The 18,854-nt window shown below is 40.4% G+C and overlaps 2 protein-coding genes across 16 annotated transcripts in view; one reads left to right on the top strand and one right to left on the bottom strand.

The window, feature by feature from the left end:
- Positions 1 to 1,466: 1,466 nt before the first annotated feature.
- Positions 1,467 to 12,414, top strand: NANS (N-acetylneuraminate synthase). Of its 2 annotated transcripts, XM_087926362.1 has the most exons (7): positions 1,467 to 1,704; positions 3,287 to 3,462; positions 5,035 to 5,250; positions 5,800 to 5,899; positions 6,873 to 7,027; positions 7,274 to 7,540; positions 10,902 to 12,414. In XM_087926362.1, the coding sequence occupies exons 2-7, from the start codon at positions 3,358 to 3,360 to the stop codon at positions 11,109 to 11,111; spliced, it is 1,053 nt and encodes a 350-aa protein (XP_087782488.1). In that variant the 5' UTR covers positions 1,467 to 1,704; positions 3,287 to 3,357; the 3' UTR covers positions 11,112 to 12,414. The 2 variants fall into 2 exon arrangements, with proteins under 2 accessions (XP_087782488.1, XP_026568414.2); XM_026712629.2 differs by lacking the exon at positions 3,287 to 3,462.
- Positions 12,415 to 14,986: 2,572 nt separating this feature from the next.
- Positions 14,987 to 18,854, bottom strand: part of RNF38 (ring finger protein 38) — a 108,030-nt gene continuing 104,162 nt past the window's right edge. For all 14 annotated transcript variants that reach the window (XM_087926356.1, XM_026712789.2, XM_087926358.1 and 11 more), the window contains one exon: positions 14,987 to 18,568. In XM_087926356.1, coding sequence (XP_087782482.1) covers positions 18,506 to 18,568 — 63 coding nt within the window. In that variant the 3' untranslated portion in view covers positions 14,987 to 18,505. The remainder of the gene's footprint in view (positions 18,569 to 18,854) is intronic.

Genomic DNA, 18,854 nt, shown 5'->3' with positions numbered 1-18,854 from the left:
AAGAAATGTGAGGTTTAAATGCATTACACCATTACAAAAGGGGGTACTCTCCAGACCTACAGGACCACACACCCCATAATCCATCACCAGTAGGCAATCAGTTGGGGAAGATTGGACCACTCTATCCACTATTTTCAAATACAAAATAGAAAATAATCAGAAATCTCCCAAATTCTTTCCCCCTCTCCTTCTGTCTATCCTAAAGTCTGGGGATCGCGCAAATTCTTTCCAAAACGAGAGAAACGCAACCTTTTGCAGCCTTCAGCTTTATTTTACGCAAGGGGTTTTTCCTCAGTCTGTCGCCAAAAGAAATGGGTGTTAGCCTTAACCCAAGGGTTTTCAAACTTGGCAAGTTTAAGACTTGTGGACTTCAACTCCCAGAATTCCTGAGCCAACATGACTGGAGGAGGAATTCTGGGAGTTGAAGTCCACAAGTCTTAAAGCTGTCAAGTTTGAAGGCCCCTGCCTTAACCTCTTCCTGTTTCCTTCCAGAATACATCATCTGCGGCCTCCATCTGGCCGTCTAAAAAACAAAAGTAGCTCTAAATTTATGAATGAATCTGCAACGGTATAATGGGCAGGGTTTTTTTTGCCTTTGGGCTTTCCTAAGCGGTCTTAGGTGGTCCTCTTATGGTGCAGATTGGGATGTGAAGGGTTGCCATTAATTCTCATAGAAAAATTACTCAGCCAGAATCAACACTACAGGAATCTTAAAAGTTCTCTTAAATCAGGGGTCTCCAACCTTGGCAACTTTAAGCCTGGCGGACTTCAACTCCCAGAATGGAGTGTAACAACAACAACAACAACAATAAATCATCTCCTCCTCCTCCTTCTTCTCCTCCTCCTCCTCTTCTTTCTTCTCCCTTCTCTTCTTCCTTTTTCTTCTCCTCCTCCTCCTCTTCTTCCTTCTTCTCCTTCTTCTTCCTTCTTCCTTCTCCTTTTCCCTCCTCCTCTTCCTTCTCCTCCTCCTCCTCTTCTTCCTTTTTCTTCTTCTCCTCCTCCTCCTCTTCCTTCTTCTTCCTCCTCCTCCTCCTCCTCTTCTTCCTTTTCTTCTTCTCCTTCTCCTCTTCTTCCTTCTTCTCCTCCTACTTTTCCTCCTCCTCTTCTTCCTTCTTCTTCTCCTCCTTCTTCTTCTTCCTTCTTCTCCTCCTCTTCTTCTTCCTTCTTCTCCTCCTCCTTTTCCTCCTCCTCTTCTTCCTTTTTCTTCTCCTCCTCCTCCTCTTCTTCTTCTTCCTTCTTCTCCTCCTCCTCCTTCTTCGCAAACACCTCAGCCCATGAAATCTCGCCATTCCCAGATTACACGCAAACCCCGAGGGCGCCCGGTGGGGAACCGCGCCACGCTTGTCGCGTTGATTGGCTTCGAGTCGGATAGGATCGTGCGGCGCAGCGCCGGCCTCCCTCCGTCATCGGTAGAGGGAAGTCACGCGTTCCCGCGGACAGCTGGGCGTGGGCCATCGGGGACGCATGCGCCGGGATAGGTTGTCGGGGCGAAACGGTGCTTTCGGTCTGATCGCGGAGCTCGCTTTGCGGCCGTGGGTCAGTGCCTCGCTCTCCAGCCCGTCGAGCGCCACGATGCCTTTGCAACTTGAGCTGTGCCCGGGCCGGTTGGTCGGCGGAGACCACCCGTGCTTTATCATCGCCGAGATTGGGCAGAATCACCAGGGGGATCTCGAGATCGCCAAGCAGATGATCCGGGTGGCTAAGGTGGGGGCGCGAGCGCGGGTTTCGGGGGGCGCTCGGCCTGAAGGCGAAGGACGAGGATGGCGGGCTTCTCGGGAAAGGAGGGAGGCGATGAGTGTCCAGGCTTAGCTGGGCTGGGGGGCAAAAGAAAGAGGGGCAGCCTTCCTTTTGATTCCTGGGGGTGGCAGCGGTTCATATGCCTTCGCTTGGCTTTCTTGTAGCTGAGTGGAGCTGATTTGGTTTGGAGGGCTGGAGGTTGCGTCGAATGGTTTATGAGGATTGTATTCCGTTTTTCCTTTGTGAAGCTGTGCATTTTAATCGGCCCGGAAGGAAGGGAGGGAGAAAGAAAAGGAAAAAGGGAAAGGAAAGAAGAAAGAGAAAGGAATGAAAGAAGGAAAGGAAAAAGAGAGAGAAAGGAAAGGAAAAGAGAAAGGAATGGAAGAAGGAAAGGAAAAAAGAAAGGAAGGAAGGAAGGAAAGGAGAGAAGAAGGAAAAAGGAATGGAAGAAGGAAAGGAAAAAAGAGAGAGGAAAGGAAAAAAGAAAGGAAGGAAGGAGAGAAGAAAGAAAAAGGAACGGAAGAAGGAAAGGAAAAGAGAAAGAGAAAGGAAAGGAAGAAGGAAAGGACAGAAGAAAGAAAAAGGAATGGAAGAAGGAAAGGAAAGGAAAAAAGAAAGAGAAAGGAAAGGAAGAAGGAGAGAAGAAAAAGGAACGGAAGAAGCAAAGGAAAAAAAGAAAGAGAAAGGAAAGAAAGAAGGAAAAGAAAAAGAAAGGAAAGAAGGAAAGGGAAAGGAAAGGGCCCAGTGAAAGAGCCAAATTGAAGAAAAGTAAACTGACCCAAAGTAAGGGTGGACTAGGAGCTGGGATTCTCAAATGTCTGCTCAATTCCTTAACCACCACTGGATAACCACCACTAAATATGCCTGTTTGCATTTGCTGATATGTGGTCAAAAAAGAATCAGGTGAACATCTGCATCTCTGGAACCTGGCTGTGTGACAGTTGCGCTGCTGTTCCACTTTTCCCACCCACCAGGACAGAAAAGTTTGGGAAGGATGGAAGAATTACAAATAGGAGGCAGTTGTGTGGTTTCCCATTAAACCTATGTGAACAAGGCAGGGTGCAGCATATATGTTGCCTACCATATGGAGAACCTCGGGATGTGTTTAGAAATGGGATTTACTCCCTTCGTCAGTATTGAGGGGATTTATCAGTTGGGCAGCTTATCTGCAAGATGCCTAAACAATATAGAAAAAAGAGCCCTACTTGCTTTATTCCTGTGACTGCGGGATTTTTCAAAATGGTTTGGGTGCACGTCATCTTCCATTAAGCTCACAGAGCAGAGAGAAATGGATGTCACTTTGTGTCATGTCTCTATGAAGTTTTATGACTTCTGCTGCCACCTGCCTGAGAGCAAGGAAATCATCTCTCTCTTTACCTTGTATATAATATCTTTTTAAAAATATATATTTTTTATTGTTTGCAACTGTAAATATACAAACGGTGCTGCCGTTTTGGCCTTACATATACCATACATACAAAAATATTGCTGTTAATGGTTTAGCAATATTATTGTGTGTAATACCTTGTGTGGTGCTTTTAAATTACAGGCAGTCCTCGGTGTACGATCATCATGAAACCAGCCCATTATAGTTGCAAGTGGTGGTGACTGATAAGCGAGATGGTTTTGCTTAACGACGCTCTGTTCTCCTTGATGTGGCCATTAAACAAATGTTATTTAGCGGAGTGCAGGGTCCTTCATGAGGATGAGGGAGGCTTAGTGCAGGTAAGAACACAGCATTGTGTGCAGTGATGGATGTCCCTAAGTTGTTAGTTAGTTAGCTAGTTTGCCTGGTGTATATAGTGTATATTGGAGGGGGTGAGTCTTTGAGAGCTATATGCAACGAAATGTCATTTTAATGTATGCTGATTAGTGTACATTCAAAGTGGCAATAAAGTTATTCTAAGTCTAAGTGTGCCCATCTAATACCACCATTGTGCAAGCGGCAGTGGCTTCTGGTCTCTTTCGAGGTGCAATCCAAGGTGCTGGTCATCCTTTAAAGAACTATATATCACAGGCCCAGACTAGCTGGGAGGCCACTTTTCCCTAAGGACATCTACCCATTCTATCTGACAGGTCATATAGTGTGGGCATGTCTTGTGGTTCGCTGGCAGCCTGTGCTGAGCAGCAGCAGAATCAGACTGTGGGAAAGAACAAGGACCAGTCCGGGAGTCTGGGGAGGACCAGGGTCCAGAGTCCAATACAGAGATTGGCCAGGACCATCTGGGAGTTATGTGCTGACTCTGGAGCCTCCAGAATCTGGCAGTAGCGAGGCAGAGGAACAAGGGGAGCCTGTTCCCAGTGCGCGTGTGCACGCAGAGCTGCCAGAAGGCAAGAGCAGCTAAGAGAAAAGGGGCAACTCGGGAGTAAGGCTTGGAGGTGATTGCCCCTCCCCTATGGTATAAAGGACATGCAAAGGTAGAGAAACCTTTGCAGGAAGCAAAGTCATTTGCTCTGTTTGGATTAAACCTTGAAGCTTTGTGTGGACTTTGTACTTGGGTTGGGGTTTTTTTTCAGTTAATTTGGCACTTTAGTTGTTGGCAGCAATTCAAAGGAGATAAAGGTGGGTGCTTATTTTGAGAGACTGTTTGGGACTCATTACGGGCTGGGAATGAACATAATTCCCAGTGTTGAAATAAAGCAAAGAGTTGTTTGGACTAAGCATGTGCTTAATTACGATCTTGGGAAGTCTTGGTCAGAACCGCATGCTCCTAGCCCCTTTCCCCTAAATATTGTCGACTGATGGGAGCTAGGAAGTATGCCTTTTCTGTAACTGCCACTGCCCTATGGGACACTCTGCCCTCTGAAGTTTGGCAGGCCTCTACCTGCCTGGCCTTTTGTAAAGCTTTGAAGAAGTTACTTTTTCACCTTTTCCTCTAAGTTCTGGGCTAAGATGAGGTAACTGCACATTGGAAGCTTGACTTGGCACCAGGTGTTTTTTGGTTTAGTATGGGTTTTATGCTGTTTTAAATATTTTTGATTGGGAGCCGCCTGAATGATGAATGTATTTATGATGACTATGATCATGATCTATCACATATCTTTTACATACACTGAGAGCGTATGCATCAAAGGCAAATTCCTTGTGTATCCAATCACACTTGGCCAATAAAGAATTCTATTCTATTCTGAAGTTTGATTATAAGATGGGAGGCTATATAAATGTTTTAAAGAAATAAAATGAGCATGCAGCTTACCGCATATCCCACTGAGCGGGACCTGCCGTAACCTTTGTTTTGTGAGGTGGGTGTGTTAAAGCGGCCTAATGAAAGTCTTGGTGGGGTTGTCTCTTTGCAGGAATGCGGAGCGGACTGTGCTAAGTTCCAGAAAAGCGAATTGGAGCACAAATTCAACCGGAGAGCTTTGGAGAGGCCATACACCTCCAAACACTCTTGGGGGAGAACCTATGGGGAGCACAAGCGCCACCTGGAGTTCAGTCACGATCAGTACCGAGAACTGCAACGCTACGCCAAGGAGATTGGCATTTTCTTCACAGCATCCGGCATGGATGAAGTAAGAGTTGGGAATTTGGAATGTGAGGTTTAAAAGCAGCTTTGGCTTCTGAGCCTGCCCACACAAAGGGGTGGGGTGTGGCAGAGATTCTTCCTGTAATAGCAACCCCAGAAATTATTGACATACTTAAGATTCGATTTCTTGCCTCTTCTTTGACTTGGTCACTTCAGGTCCTTTACACGTTTCATCTGCTTGTTCCCAGCGCCTTTAGTCTTTCTTCCCACAGGGGAGAGAATAGCAGAATATATTACAGGGGAATTTTAACAAGTGGGGTTGGAGTTTCAGAGCCTATCATGTTTTGACTTCAGAAAATGGAACCCAAGTTTAACACTGAACAACATCAAGGACCATACTGTGGATCAAAGAAACCAACTGTTTTTATGGATTGATGTGTGGAAGAAATCAGTAACATATTTAGCAAGTTTTCTTCCATGATTTTGGTAGGACTATAAATTGCCCTTTTAACCCTCCTCTTAATTTTTTAGTGAGCCCATTCATCCAGTGGGAGATTTTGTTTCAATTTTGCTTTTTTTGTGTCTTTCTCAATAGATGGCTGTAGAATTTCTGCACGAGCTGGCTGTTCCATTTTTTAAAGTCGGATCCGGGGATACAAATAATTTCCCATACTTGGAGAAGACAGCCCGAAAAGGTAATTTAGGGAGAGCGGAGAAAATAATGGATGTGCAACCGCCTGTTTTTATTTGTATAAATGAATGTGGATTCATATGCTCTTGTATCCAAAGAATCCATAAAATGCACAGTGCTCTCTCCCTCCCTCCTCTCTCTCTCTCTTTCCCTTTTCCCCTCCCTCCCTCTCCCCCCCACACAGAAAAAGAGAGGTATCCCTCCCCTTTTCCTGAACGTTAGTTTTTCACAATACAGTACATCATTTTAAAGGTCTTTTTTTTTACAGTAAAGATTGATGGGTAATAAAACAATAGTATTCTTCAAAGAAAAGATTTCTCTTCATGGACTCCCTCAAACATGTCTATCCCGTCTTTTTGAACACAGAACTAGTTGACAAACGTTTAGGAAAGTCTTGAGTATAATCAAAATACGTTGACAAATTGGTCACATTTAGAATAGTGTTTAAAATAAATTGTAAATGATTCTGCCATAACACCAACAGAAATACTAATCCTGGGTAAAAATGATAAAACATGGAAGATGGATTCATGGACTCTATTAAAATCTAGTATTAGAACAGGGGTGTTCAACCTTGGTAACTTTTAAGTTTTGTGGACTTCAACTCCTGGAATTCCTTAGCCGGTCTTAAAAGTTGCCAAGATTGGACAGCCCTGCATTAGAAGGACTTCAAGATGGATATGTATCACTCTTCCTTGCTTGCGGAATAGGAATATTCATTCAAGTGTGCCAATTTGGAATGTAAAATAATTGGAGAATTCAAACCTGTATTGTGGAATAGACAAAATGGGGCCACATTACTATTGGGAAGAGGAAAAGAAATGATGCAGCGAACAAGTTGAGACTCAGATCTGTCCAGATGGAAAGGGGGATAGATTTAATAAGATTATTAATTGACAGTTATCAGTTCATATAACTTGCTTGTGGGAGCCAATCTTTTGTAAAATTAAAAATGCTGCCCTGGCTTTTCATTCCAGGTCGCCCAATGGTGATTTCCAGTGGGATGCAGTCAATGAGCATAATGCAGCAGGTTTACAAGCTGGTGAAGCCCATCAACCCGAATTTCTGTTTCCTTCAGTGCACCAGTGCCTACCCCCTTCACCCTGAAGACGTCAATCTTCGTGTCATAACGGTCAGTGAGGTGGAGCGTGGTAGAAGAATATAGCAATGTAGAACAGTATAGCTGTGATAATTCCTGCAAGACCATTTTGATTGCCAGCTCGGGGCTAAGTAGGCCTCGAGTAAGCCTGCACGGGTACTTTTACTTTTCTCATGAGTAGGCCCGTGTTGGACTGTGACACAAAAACTTTCATATTAAACATGAGTGAGCCAAATCACTTTGCACTGGCAATTTCTGTCAATTTTATTGTCATTTTAGGAATACCGCTCAGCCTTCCCAGATATTCCTATTGGTTATTCAGGTCATGAGACCGGGATAGCCATTTCTATTGCTGCAGTGGCGATGGGGGCCAAAATATTGGAGCGCCACATCACTTTGGACAAGACCTGGAAAGGCAACGACCATCAAGCATCTCTGGAGCCCAAAGAGTTAGCAGAATTGGTGAGAAGCATTCGGATAGTAGAGAAAGCCATGGGATCACCGATCAAACAACTCTTGCCTTGTGAAGAAGCTTGTAATGAAAAGGTAATCTCTTGAAGGCAGAAAGACCTTCTTCCCAGGAATTATATTCTATGTGTTTGAGAATGACTGAGGGGTAAGCCATTGTCTTACTCCTGTTACTAGTAGACCTGCCTGATTTGGTCAAGTACCAGGGAAGTGGATGCTGTATTTTCCAATTATCGCTAAACTAAAGCTGAGAGCAGAACGGGTGGGCAAATGAGCATCCCATGATAGAAGCAGCAATGCAAGCTGTCCCCTAGTCATTACCTGTCTCCTGCCATCACATGCAAGTTCAAGAGAGTTTGGGTCTTGCAGTGTATTGAGAATTTTGTAGCAATAATTCAGCGCCAGAAAAATAAACACAGATGGCTGATGCTTCATTTAACATTTTTATAAACATAAGTAGTTTTTACAAACCAATTGTAGATTTCTCCAACGTGGAGCAAACTCAAACAGAAACATGTTGCAATTCCAGAGCGGAGCTCCAATCTTCAGCAAGCAAGCAAGTTAGTTTCATCTCAATAGACAGATTCAGAGCTCAACATAGTTGCAGAGCTTAACAGAGCCATGCTTAGGCTACTTCTGGTTTCAGTTTCCAAACTATCCTCATTGGCTGACTTAGTTACTATGCCTATTCATTGGCTGACCTTGTTACCAAGCTATATTCTGGTTCATGAATATACTCTGACACATTGTGATGCTACTTTCATTCTGGTGAAAGTCTTGATTCCCATAGGTATTTCTGCCTGCTATTATTCCTTATTGCAAATCCCAGATTGTAGGACAAGTTACCGGTAGGAGCTATTAATTGAACAACATCTGCAAATTTCAGAACCAAAAACCTTAGATTAATAAGATTAATCATCTAAAACTATATGTACATTCATGGGCATTAGGCATTGCTTTGTGATCACAATCACTGTTCTCTTGCTGAAACTAAACCAGAGGTGGATCTGGTTTGTGCCTGGATAAGAAGTGGTTTGGGAACTTTAAGTTTATTGGAAGGAAGGTGGATATATACATTGGCTGTATATATTCGTTACTGCAGTTGTGCTACCATGGAATCCCAAATTGTCATAAGTGTTAATTTGGAAGCGTGAAAACCAAGATATGATCATTTTGGACAGTGAACAACAAACTCCAGAATTAATAAATGCTGATGTGGGAACAAGTTATAAAAGTTTTCCATTATGGGTTGCTGGGCAACAGATTGTACAATTGGAATGTAGGAACCCTGCAGCAATTATTCTGCAGTGACAACTTGGAAGGTAGGGCTCCATAATTTTATCTCTCTATAGTTTAGGATTGCATAGCTTTGTTGGATCAATCCTTGGCTTTTGATTAATATGGCAAGGTTCCATCACCAAAAGCAGGCAAAGCCAAAATAAATGTAAAACTGAAAATAGGAAAAATGCTAAATTTGTTCAACATAACGTAAAATTAATTACAGTTAATAGCAATAGCAGTTCGACTTATATACCGCTTTATAGTGCTTTAGAGCCCTCTCTAAGTGATTTGCAGAGCCAGCATATTCCCTCCCAACAATTTGGGTCCTCATTTTGCCCACCTCGGAAGGATGGAAGGCTGAGGTCAACCTTGAGCCTGGTGGGATTTCAACTGCCAAATGCAGTTCATCCCAGTATATTCATTTTCCCATTTCCATCATATTTTTTAAAAATGCAGTTACCTGAACATCAGTATATAGCCCTGCAGGCTTAGGGAGAGAGATGCTCACAGGACTGGAACCTTTGTTAAAATGACAAAAGAGGCATCCTACAATAGTGATGCAAGCCTTACTCCTTCTGTATGTGAGCGTGATGTCACAGTGCACACACAAAGGGACAAAGCTTATGTCGCAGCACCACTTTTGTTACTTACACTACCCAGCCAACACTTCCGGCTTCAGGTTGGAAAGTGCTGTCTTCGTCCGGTAAATCCTGAAAATGATTTAACTATTTCATGATTACCATTGTGCTGGGTAATCATGGGGTGGGAGGTGGGGGTTAAGGTAAGAGGTGAAGTACCTGTTCAATTGGTTTTGGTTCCTTATGTTTGCATATAGACATCTGCAGATTCCTCGGTGTTGAAATGATTGTCCTGTCCTTCTTCAGGAATGTTCCTCTGCTTTTCTACTTTTGCCCCTAGCTCTTGAATTCCCTAATACAGGGAGTCCTTGACTTATAACAATTCATTTGGTAATTGTTCAAAGTTACAGCAGCACTGAAAAAAGTGGCTTATGATCGTTTCACACTTACGACTGTTGCAGCATCCCAGGGATCACATGATCAAAATGTGGATGCTTGGCAACTGAGTCGTATTTACAACGGTTGCGGTGTCCCAGGATCATGTCATTACTTTTTGTAATCTTCGGACAAGCAGAGTCATTGGGAAAGCTATATTCACTGAACAGTTGTATTATCAACTTAACAATTGCAGTGATTCACTTAACAACTGTGGCAAGAAAGGTCACAAAATGGAGCAAAACACACTTCACAAATGTGTCATCTAGCAACAGAAATTTGGGGCTCAGTTGGGGTTATAAGTTGCAGTCTACCTTTAGTTTTCAAGATCATTGGTGTGGAGTAGGAGGTCCTATACAGGAGAGCAATGGCCAAAATTATCCTTGCTATTTGGGAATCATGACTCCTTTGGCTACTTCAGTTTTTCATATTTGTTATTATGAAAACTCTCATGCTGCAGAATTAATTACAGAGTCCATGTACAAGGAATAGTGTTTGATTAAATACATCAACTTCCTGTATTGTTACAACTTCAAAGAATGGTTCAGCTTTCGCACTACAGAGCGATGCAGTCTTTATCAGCTGACTTCTGATCAGTTGCTATATGACTATCTATACCACTGTGGCAACCATTCTATAAGTGAGAAAGATCTTACGGTACTACCATGGCCTCAATTTTCTTTAAGCATCAACAGTATGATGTCGTTGTGAAAAGTATGCAAAAGGTTGGGTCACCTTCTCTGTTCCCCTTGAAAGTAAGTATTCTTGCTGTTCAAGTGCTATATTAAGTTCAGAGCTGAATACCATTTGTGGGGAGAAGACAACATGGTTTTAAAGAAGTCGGGTGACAATTGTGAATGAGCTTCTAGACAGAAATGGATAGAACCGGATCTTGGACTATGCAACAGATGTCTTAATTTTGTCAGGGCTTTTCATTCTGATCTAACCTAGTAAACGTTCCATGAATGTACTCTACCGTGGGTGGCAATATTGCTGTGGTGTATGTTACCGCACACGGTCATTTCCTCTACCTCCTGCTTCAGGTCAGCCTTCTCTGAAATCTATGTTGCTTGAATAGCTTATGGCACTTCAGTTGTAAGTTCTCTGTAGAATAACTTTGCCTACTTAAATTATGCTTTTTGCAGTTGGGGAAATCCGTAGTTGCCAAGGTCAGGATCCCCGAAGGCACCATGCTCACGTTGGACATGCTCACCATAAAGGTGGGGGAACCCAAAGGATATCCACCAGAAGATATTTTCGAATTGGTCGGCAAGAAGGCCAAGGTCAATATTGATGAAGATGAGACCATTGTTGCAGATGCAATTGAAAATCATGTGAAAAAAATGAAATGCTGAGTGGTATTATATATTTATCAAGGATTGTCTTGGAAAGCGTGATTGGCCAAAATATTAAAAGTCCTAATATTTAAAATTACATTGAAGTTATACGGGAAAGTGAACCATGGTGGGATTTTTCTTTCAGATAGAATTTCATTTCTGAAGAACAGACTTTCATTGAAATAGAGTAATTACATTTGTCTTCAGAAAGTATGGCTGAGGGCCTCACAGTCAGGAATGACATCATGTCCTTCAAGTTGAGTTATTGCCCAAAAAGTATTGCACAGCTATGGAAATACTTTCATAGGATTAAACAATACTAGTCCTCATGTTAAGATTAGACTCTTCTAGCGTGAAAAATTCAGGACAAGAACTGCAGTGCTAGTTGGGAATACCACAGAGAATATGCTTTTGCGTAAATTCTATGCTCATGCAATTTGATTTTGTCAGTCTTCCTTTCCTGTCTTAATCATTGAGGTTTGGCTATAGAGGAAGTATAAAATGTATGCAAAATATATTTCAGATTTTTAAACCTCCCTTACATGCTTCTAGGGTACTAAGTACCGGTATCTAATCAGCTTGTACAAACAAACCTGTTTATTAGACACTTAAGGAAAACTCTGCCCTGAAATTGAGTTTATGATCAATGACTGCTTCTCTGAAAGAAAAAATTAAGTTGGCTATGATAAACAATTCCTATTGGGAAGCAATAGTCAACATGTTTTAACATGACCCTACCATAATTCTGTTTGATGCTATTGTTTTTGGTTGTATCATGTGCCTTGTAATGAATCAAAATCACTCAAGATGTTTTTAATGAAGTTAGCATTATTCTATTTATGGTATACTAATAATTCACATTTCACATCTTAAAATACTTTAAATGAAGAATGTGCTGGCTTATGTTTGAAAAGTGTCCAAGAGATTTCATTCTTGTGAGATTGGTTTACTTAAAAAGCTCAAGCGGAAATTTCAGGCAAGTGTTCGTCCACCTACCCTGTTTCTGGACCATTCTGGTACATGCTAATGAATGTTACATTTATATAAACTTCATACAGGCTGCAGCTTGTGAAAGTGGTACATGCCTCTCATAAAAAGTATTCCACTATGTGGATGCCACGGAAGCTCAGAAACAAGGAAAGGAAGTGGGTGCAGGTTTGATTCCTCAACAATTTGATGCAATATCTGCATAGATTTTTTTTGTTTTGGGTGATTCATGATGGTGTCAATTCTATTCATCTTGCTCTAAGGAAATGATCAAACAATAATGGACAAATTCTTTTAAGATTTGAAAAACAGTTAATAAAATTTGTTGAATAAACCTTTTTCTCTGCCCTGTTTGTATTCATGGGGGGCAACTCAATTGCATCTCCTTTTGGATCTTCAATTATTGAGGGGGGAAAGAGACCCTTTGGAGTCTTTTTGATTTGAGGAAAGGATGAATGCTGCTAGAAATGCACCCTCTGCTACCCAGAACTATATTTGAAACTAGATTTTTTATGCCATAGTGACAGGGCTAATATACTAAACAGAGTTTGTCAAGGATGGCGGGTCCTTTAACGTAGATCAAATCTGTCTTGTCTTAAAAAAATACAAACCAAGAAAATGGGGACAGAGTTATGGGGAAATCGTTTTTTTTAGGAATAAGGGCTCAGTCCTTTCTTGGGAATTCCACCCTCAAATGACCTTTTGTCCTCAAAGTGGTTCTTAAAACTAATGTATAGTTCTACCCTTTGCAAGTAACAACCATCCAGGTATATTAGCATTGTCATTACTGCGTCTGCTTGGAAAGAGAGAATTATGGTCCAGCTAAGGCAGGGGTGTCAAACTCGTGTTGTCACAGTGGCATCACATGTTGTATCAGAACGTTTTCCCCCTTTGCTAACCTGGGTGGGGCTGTGGCCAGCACGTAAAGCATCCAGCCCACGGGCCAGCAGTTTGACAGCCCTGACCTAAGGCAACATGATCCACAGCCCCAAACCGAGCTGCAAGATTAACAGGAAAGCAAAATGGGAGTTGATCCAACACACACCTGGGAGATTCTGGTTGCCTCAGGCTGTCTTATCTGGGATTTTTTTAGATATACAGATTACAAATTTGTCCTTCCCCATGCTGGTTGAAATGCTAGGATTGAAGTTACCTTGTGATAGAGTTATAAACAAGTTATGCAATCAAATTAAGTAAAAGTCAAACATCCTTAGCATTTTCTTTTTCCATTATTTATCATCTGTTAACTATCAACATTCTTAACTCTTAAGAAATCTTTTAATGATCTCTGTACTCTTTATTTTTCTCAAGGCATTGCTCACTCAAGACATTAATATGTTTTAGTGATAACTGCATTTCCCTTTAGTATATATCAAAGTACTAAATTACTCTTAAGTTTTACTAGGGTTGTGTAGGAATTTGATTTCACTCAAAAAGAGGCTTCAGAGTTATAGAAGCACAAACACAGAACTTAGTTACAGCCCTTTAAAACAAATGCATCTTTTCCTAGAACTGCAGGTTCCTCATGATCCTGGGAAAAGTTTCAGCTGCTTTGAAGAGTTGCCCCTTTTGTGCCCTTCTGCATTCCTAAACACTGGCAAAATTCAAGCACTGGGGTTCTACACCATTCCAGAAATGGGAGGAGTTTGTGGTGCTATTTTGTGCTCGCAAGATTTATGGAATTATTGAGTGAGCCTCGGAAAATGTTTGGAAAGGACAGAACAGTTGTTTCTATCAAACTGTTTAGCCTTCAAAACGCAGTACTTTGGGATTAAAATGTTTCAAACTGGAAAAATCTTACTCACTCTAATTTTATAGGCACATTCGGAGTTAATGCCCAAATTCTTCAAAGTGGACTGGGGATTTTTTCTTTGTGACTCTCAGCCAGATCTGGCCTATCTTTATACTCAAATCTTAGTCTTGCTGACTTTTCCCTCCATATTAAATTTGATCCCGTTCCACTATTTCCAGAATATTCTGGTGGCGAACAGAGGTCTGAGATTTTGTTCCAAGTTAAAAAAAACAACAACCCCGTACTTTTAAGTAGTATATGGAGCTTTCCAGGAGCATCCTTCCTACTGAAAACATCTGAGTCCTGAATGGCAATGAAAAAAAGCAGGAAATAGGAGGAAAGTAAACTGAAACTGAAAGTATCCCACACACTTTTGTAATTAAAGGAATGCTCACTAGTCAAGCACCATCCATTATGCAGGGATCCAACCCCTCTTTCACCCAGCTGAGAGAAGAAACAGAAATATTCCACTGCCCTTAGATTCAGCTCCACTTGCTTACATCTATAACAAAATATCAAGAGTAGGCCAAAAAAAGTTTATGCAAATCTCCAAATGTCACTATTATTAGAATAAAGTTTCATAAACTGAGATACGCGTCCATCAGACATAATATACAAATGCATAGGGATTGGTGTACACTTTGATGCTTTTTGTTTACACATGTAACCAAAAAGAGCATTTTAGACTGCATATAAATAATCTGGAAATGGAATGCCCCACATCTGCCTGTCTACTTTTTACCCTAAAGAGGCTAGTAATAAGAAACCATTAGTAAGCTGACAGTTTAAATGTATAACTGAGCCTCACACATTAAAAAAAGGTATTTTAAAAAAGCAACAATATATAACAACATGAATACCCAAAAGAAATAATACATAGCAATCCACGTGAATATCCAAAGCAGTATTATTTAAAGAGACTGGGCAGTTCCAAACCTTCAGTTGCTGAAATTTTGATGTATCAATGCTAAATTAGAATAAAATTGTCATTTGAGTTTTTAACAATTTTCTTGCTATATAATTCAACCTCTATTTCTATTTTTAAATTGAAGAGGAGGTTCCCAGGCCAATTAATAGATTTTTAAACAGCTACTTTACAAGAAAAAACACAAAGTTGTCTAAGTGTACATCATACATTTATTACTGAACAACCCTCTCAACTCCAAAATTGGGCACAGGGATTAAAAATAAAAATTCATTGCACTACTTAGTAAAGCATTACTAGTAACTCTCATAAAAAATGTACAAATTTTGTTAAAAATTTATCAAGCCTTCAAATGATTTGGTTACAGATATTTATAATACATTTAAAACTACATGTTAAATGATACAATGGAGTATGATCTTAAAGAAAACACTTGACAAATATAATTCTAACAAAATCCATAAGCTTTTATAATCATTAGCAAATTTGCAACACAAAAAAATACCAAAATGAGGTAACTGAAGGTACCAAAGGGAGCAAAGGTGAGATAACCACCATTCTCTGATGTCTACAAATAACAGGATTTTTAAAATTGAGTTTTTAGAAAGCAAAGTTAAGAGTTGGTAAATCCCAAATAGTACAAGAAGTGGAAATGTTAACAGCTGCGACAAATATCACATTCTGGAGACTGTACAAAGAAGTTTATACAAAAGAAATTACTTTCCACAAAATAATCTGCAAAAGAAAACCAAGAGGTGTGACCTTAAAGAGATATCCTTAAGGCCTTTATACCATTTATTTTTTAAAAAGCCAGGAGGTCAAATTAAGTTGATAATTCATGCAAATAAAACCCCAGCAGTGCCAACATGATAAAGCCAACTTTATTTTAATTTTTTTTCCATTAGGGAGAGGTAGGGATAAGGGGGAAGAGGCTACCCAATAGTATAATTAGGTGCTGTCAGGCATCGAGGGCTGTAGAATCAGATGTGTCAATGTGCATAATGCATGGCAGTTTACTGCAAAGAATGATCTCCCCCTCTCGTCTGCCAGCTGCAAAATGGGTTCAGAATGCCATGGCAGCCAGCTTTGAGTTGGTTCAAAACACATGCACATGTGTCTCACACAAACCTAACCACAGGAAGCAAACCTGCACACATTTGCAAGAGTCCCAAGCGAACAAGTCATTCAAAAAGATCTGCCACAAGAGTGCAACAATTAACTTGAGCATGCTACCAGAATAGTTCCCCTCCTGCAGTCCTATCCCTCCATCAACAGTGTTCTTCAAACAAAACGGGGAGTCAAGGGACAGGCGCTGCACTGCAATATTGGATCCAGAAGGAGGGCTGGAAGGCCCTTGCTCGGAATTAAGATACTAATGTGCCTCATCACTGTGTTCCAGAAAACGTCTTTTACTTTTACCAAAGCAAGCTTTACGCCGAGTGGATACTCAGCGGACAATGAGCAGGGTAGTAGTATGGTAATTCTGTGTGGTGATTTTTTCTTTTTTCTTTTTCTTTTTCTGAAAATCCAGCAATATAAAAAAGATCCAGAGTTTCTGTAAAACATGTGTGGCTTCCCTCCCACTTCCCGACCCATGATTTTGTTTGCTTAAAAAAATAAAATTTACCATGTGCAATAATTTAAACTTTTCAACACACTGAGACAATTTCTTAGAGCACATTGAAGAGAAAAATCGTAACATGTAAAATCTGTCACACAGATTACAGTTCCTGACACTATGGACAGACTAAGGCGTCTAAGTTACTAAACAGAGGCAAACAGTATCTGAAACAAGGAAGGTTGATGGGACTTGTGCTTTTTTTTTTAATTTGTAGAACCACACACTGCAATTAGTCATCAGAGCTTTGAGGAAGGAGGATGATTCACAACCAACACTGTTCTGGAGGAATAAAGAGATTCAATATATAGCAGCATATAAAGCATCAGAAAAGACACACAAGATCCAGAAAGCTGACTTGCAGCGATAGCTGCAGCGCTTGTGCCGTTGCAATCAAAGGTTTTGGCGCTTAAAAATGAAATCCAGAAATAAATGTTCCTCTCTTGGAGAATCATGTAGCCATGGGTAGACAACTGTTTCCTTTGTTGTAAAAAAAGTTAAACACCAAGTCCAGAATGTTAAGTGATGCCAATTTTACCACTACATTATTCAGAAGGCAGTTGAAAGGAGGTCAACTCCAAATTCACAGCATTTAGGTTTTTTTTTTTCTTGTTTCGTATACCCCATTCTTGACCATGAATATTCTTCATACTATCCATACAATACTGAGGATGCTTTAACATCCACACAAAAACTTGCTACCCAGTGTAGCAAGCTAGAAACTGCATTTGTGACACTTGCCAGGCAGTAGAAGGTGAACATGGTACCATGGCTAAGATGGAGAACCACAATGTTCTATCTCTAAGAAAGTGCTAAGGGTTTACTTTGTTCACAAAACTGAAGGCTTTGAAAAAGGGGGAAAAATCTTTAAAAGGTATTGTATATGGTAGCTTGTATATGGCAAGGAATGTGAATTAGTGCCAGTGTATCTGTATATTTAAGCAAATATATTGCCAACAATACAAGAAGCATTTGCACAAGATTTGAAGATCCTCTCTGTTTCTGTATTTATAGACAAAAAATTAAAAAAAAACACCTCAAAACAAAGTTATCTCCACACTCTGTAATTTAAAAACAACGTATTCCAAAGTTCAATTAAAAAGAACCAATATTGATTGGAAAAATTTAAAAAAAGAGAGAGGACAATCGGCTTTTCCGTTATCAGTTGAGAATTTTTAATATTGCTACCTGACTGTGCAATGCTGCAACTCCTTATACAGTTAGCAGTGAGCTGCAAGGTTTTTGTTTTTTTTAATGTAGAAATTCCAGCAGCCTAAAATTAAGGCTAATTAATTGTAACTGAGAATCAATATGCTCTATAATGACAGATATAGGACCCCCAATTAATGGGAAGCATAATATTTATCTGGATAAAAGCAAAAAGGACCTTTTATACTATTAAATACATGGGGGATGAAATATCAAATGTCTATAATTGCTGCACCCTTTGCATTCAGTGTGCAACTGCAAACGCAAGGAAAGAAACCAGTGTACAGTACTAGTACTGTTTAAATAACACACAAGATTATACATTGCAGCATAATTAATACTACACACATACATCCTCAGTACATGCTGGTATATAAGTCCTCTCACACGCTATCGCCAAACTCTTGCTCGCCTGCATACATAACAGACATCCTGCGATCAACGCACCCACCCGCACCATTTATTCTCACTCACAGTATTTGAAGGCTCTATATAAGGTAGATTGCTATATTGTTTGGAGCTACCACTTTTTATATAAAAGCACATGCTAGAAGATCACGTTCCACTGTAATCTCGCAGCAACACTCGGAATGATCACACAAAAACCAGGGAATGTTAGTGCACACACGAAATTAAGCTAAAAGAAAAAAAAAATCTTTGGAGTTCCAATCACACAGTTAGTATAACAATCCCATAATTGTGAAGACTAATTATAAGCTTTATAGTTGATTAAATCACACAGTGCAAAGAAAGGTCCATTGACCCTTTTGTGTAAAGGGAAGGCTGGAAGCCACACGGGTTAAGTTCAATGGAGAGTTCATATATATATATACACACATGTGACTAGGAACACCCAAAGTAGAATTGTGCTCTTAGACTGGTCATTCTGAATCACGATGCACTTCTGAAGCATCAGCTCTGCAGATAGGGCAGGTACGATTTGCCTAAAATAAAAAAAAATAAGAGGTTTTACTGAAGGAAGGCTACAGTGACTACAAAATGGAAAACACCCTTCTGAGGGGCAAAAAACTGCTCATTATAATAAATGACGTATTATCTTCAACAGATGTAGAATTGCTTTGGAGGATGAACTAATATGGAAAGAGAAAGATTTTGAGGGTAGGATCAAACCTCAAATCAAACCTTTATTGTCAATGCACAACATGCGTACAATGAAATTGAGTGGGAGTCCCTGACTTTTCATCTCCCTGACTTGTATTTTCTGCCTTA

This window comes from Pseudonaja textilis, chromosome 2, assembly GCF_049901715.1.
Source record: "Pseudonaja textilis isolate UNSWEBS1 chromosome 2, rPseTex1.2, whole genome shotgun sequence".
NCBI lineage: Eukaryota > Metazoa > Chordata > Lepidosauria > Squamata > Elapidae > Pseudonaja > Pseudonaja textilis.
The sequence above is the reverse complement of the archived record's forward strand: the minus strand, read 5'-3'. Positions and strand labels throughout refer to the sequence as shown.

What these genes read in the sequence shown, in the direction of transcription:
- NANS (XM_026712629.2), top strand. Translation starts at nt 1,573, where the DNA reads ATGCCTTTGCAACTTGAGCTGTGCCCGGGCCGGTTGGTCGGCGGAGAC. An exon ending in GGAGAAGACAGCCCGAAAAG is followed by an intron (nt 5,900 to 6,872) that starts GTAATTTAGGGA and finishes TTTTCATTCCAG; the next exon opens with GTCGCCCAATGGTGATTTCC. An exon ending in TCAATCTTCGTGTCATAACG is followed by an intron (nt 7,028 to 7,273) that starts GTCAGTGAGGTG and finishes TTGTCATTTTAG; the next exon opens with GAATACCGCTCAGCCTTCCC.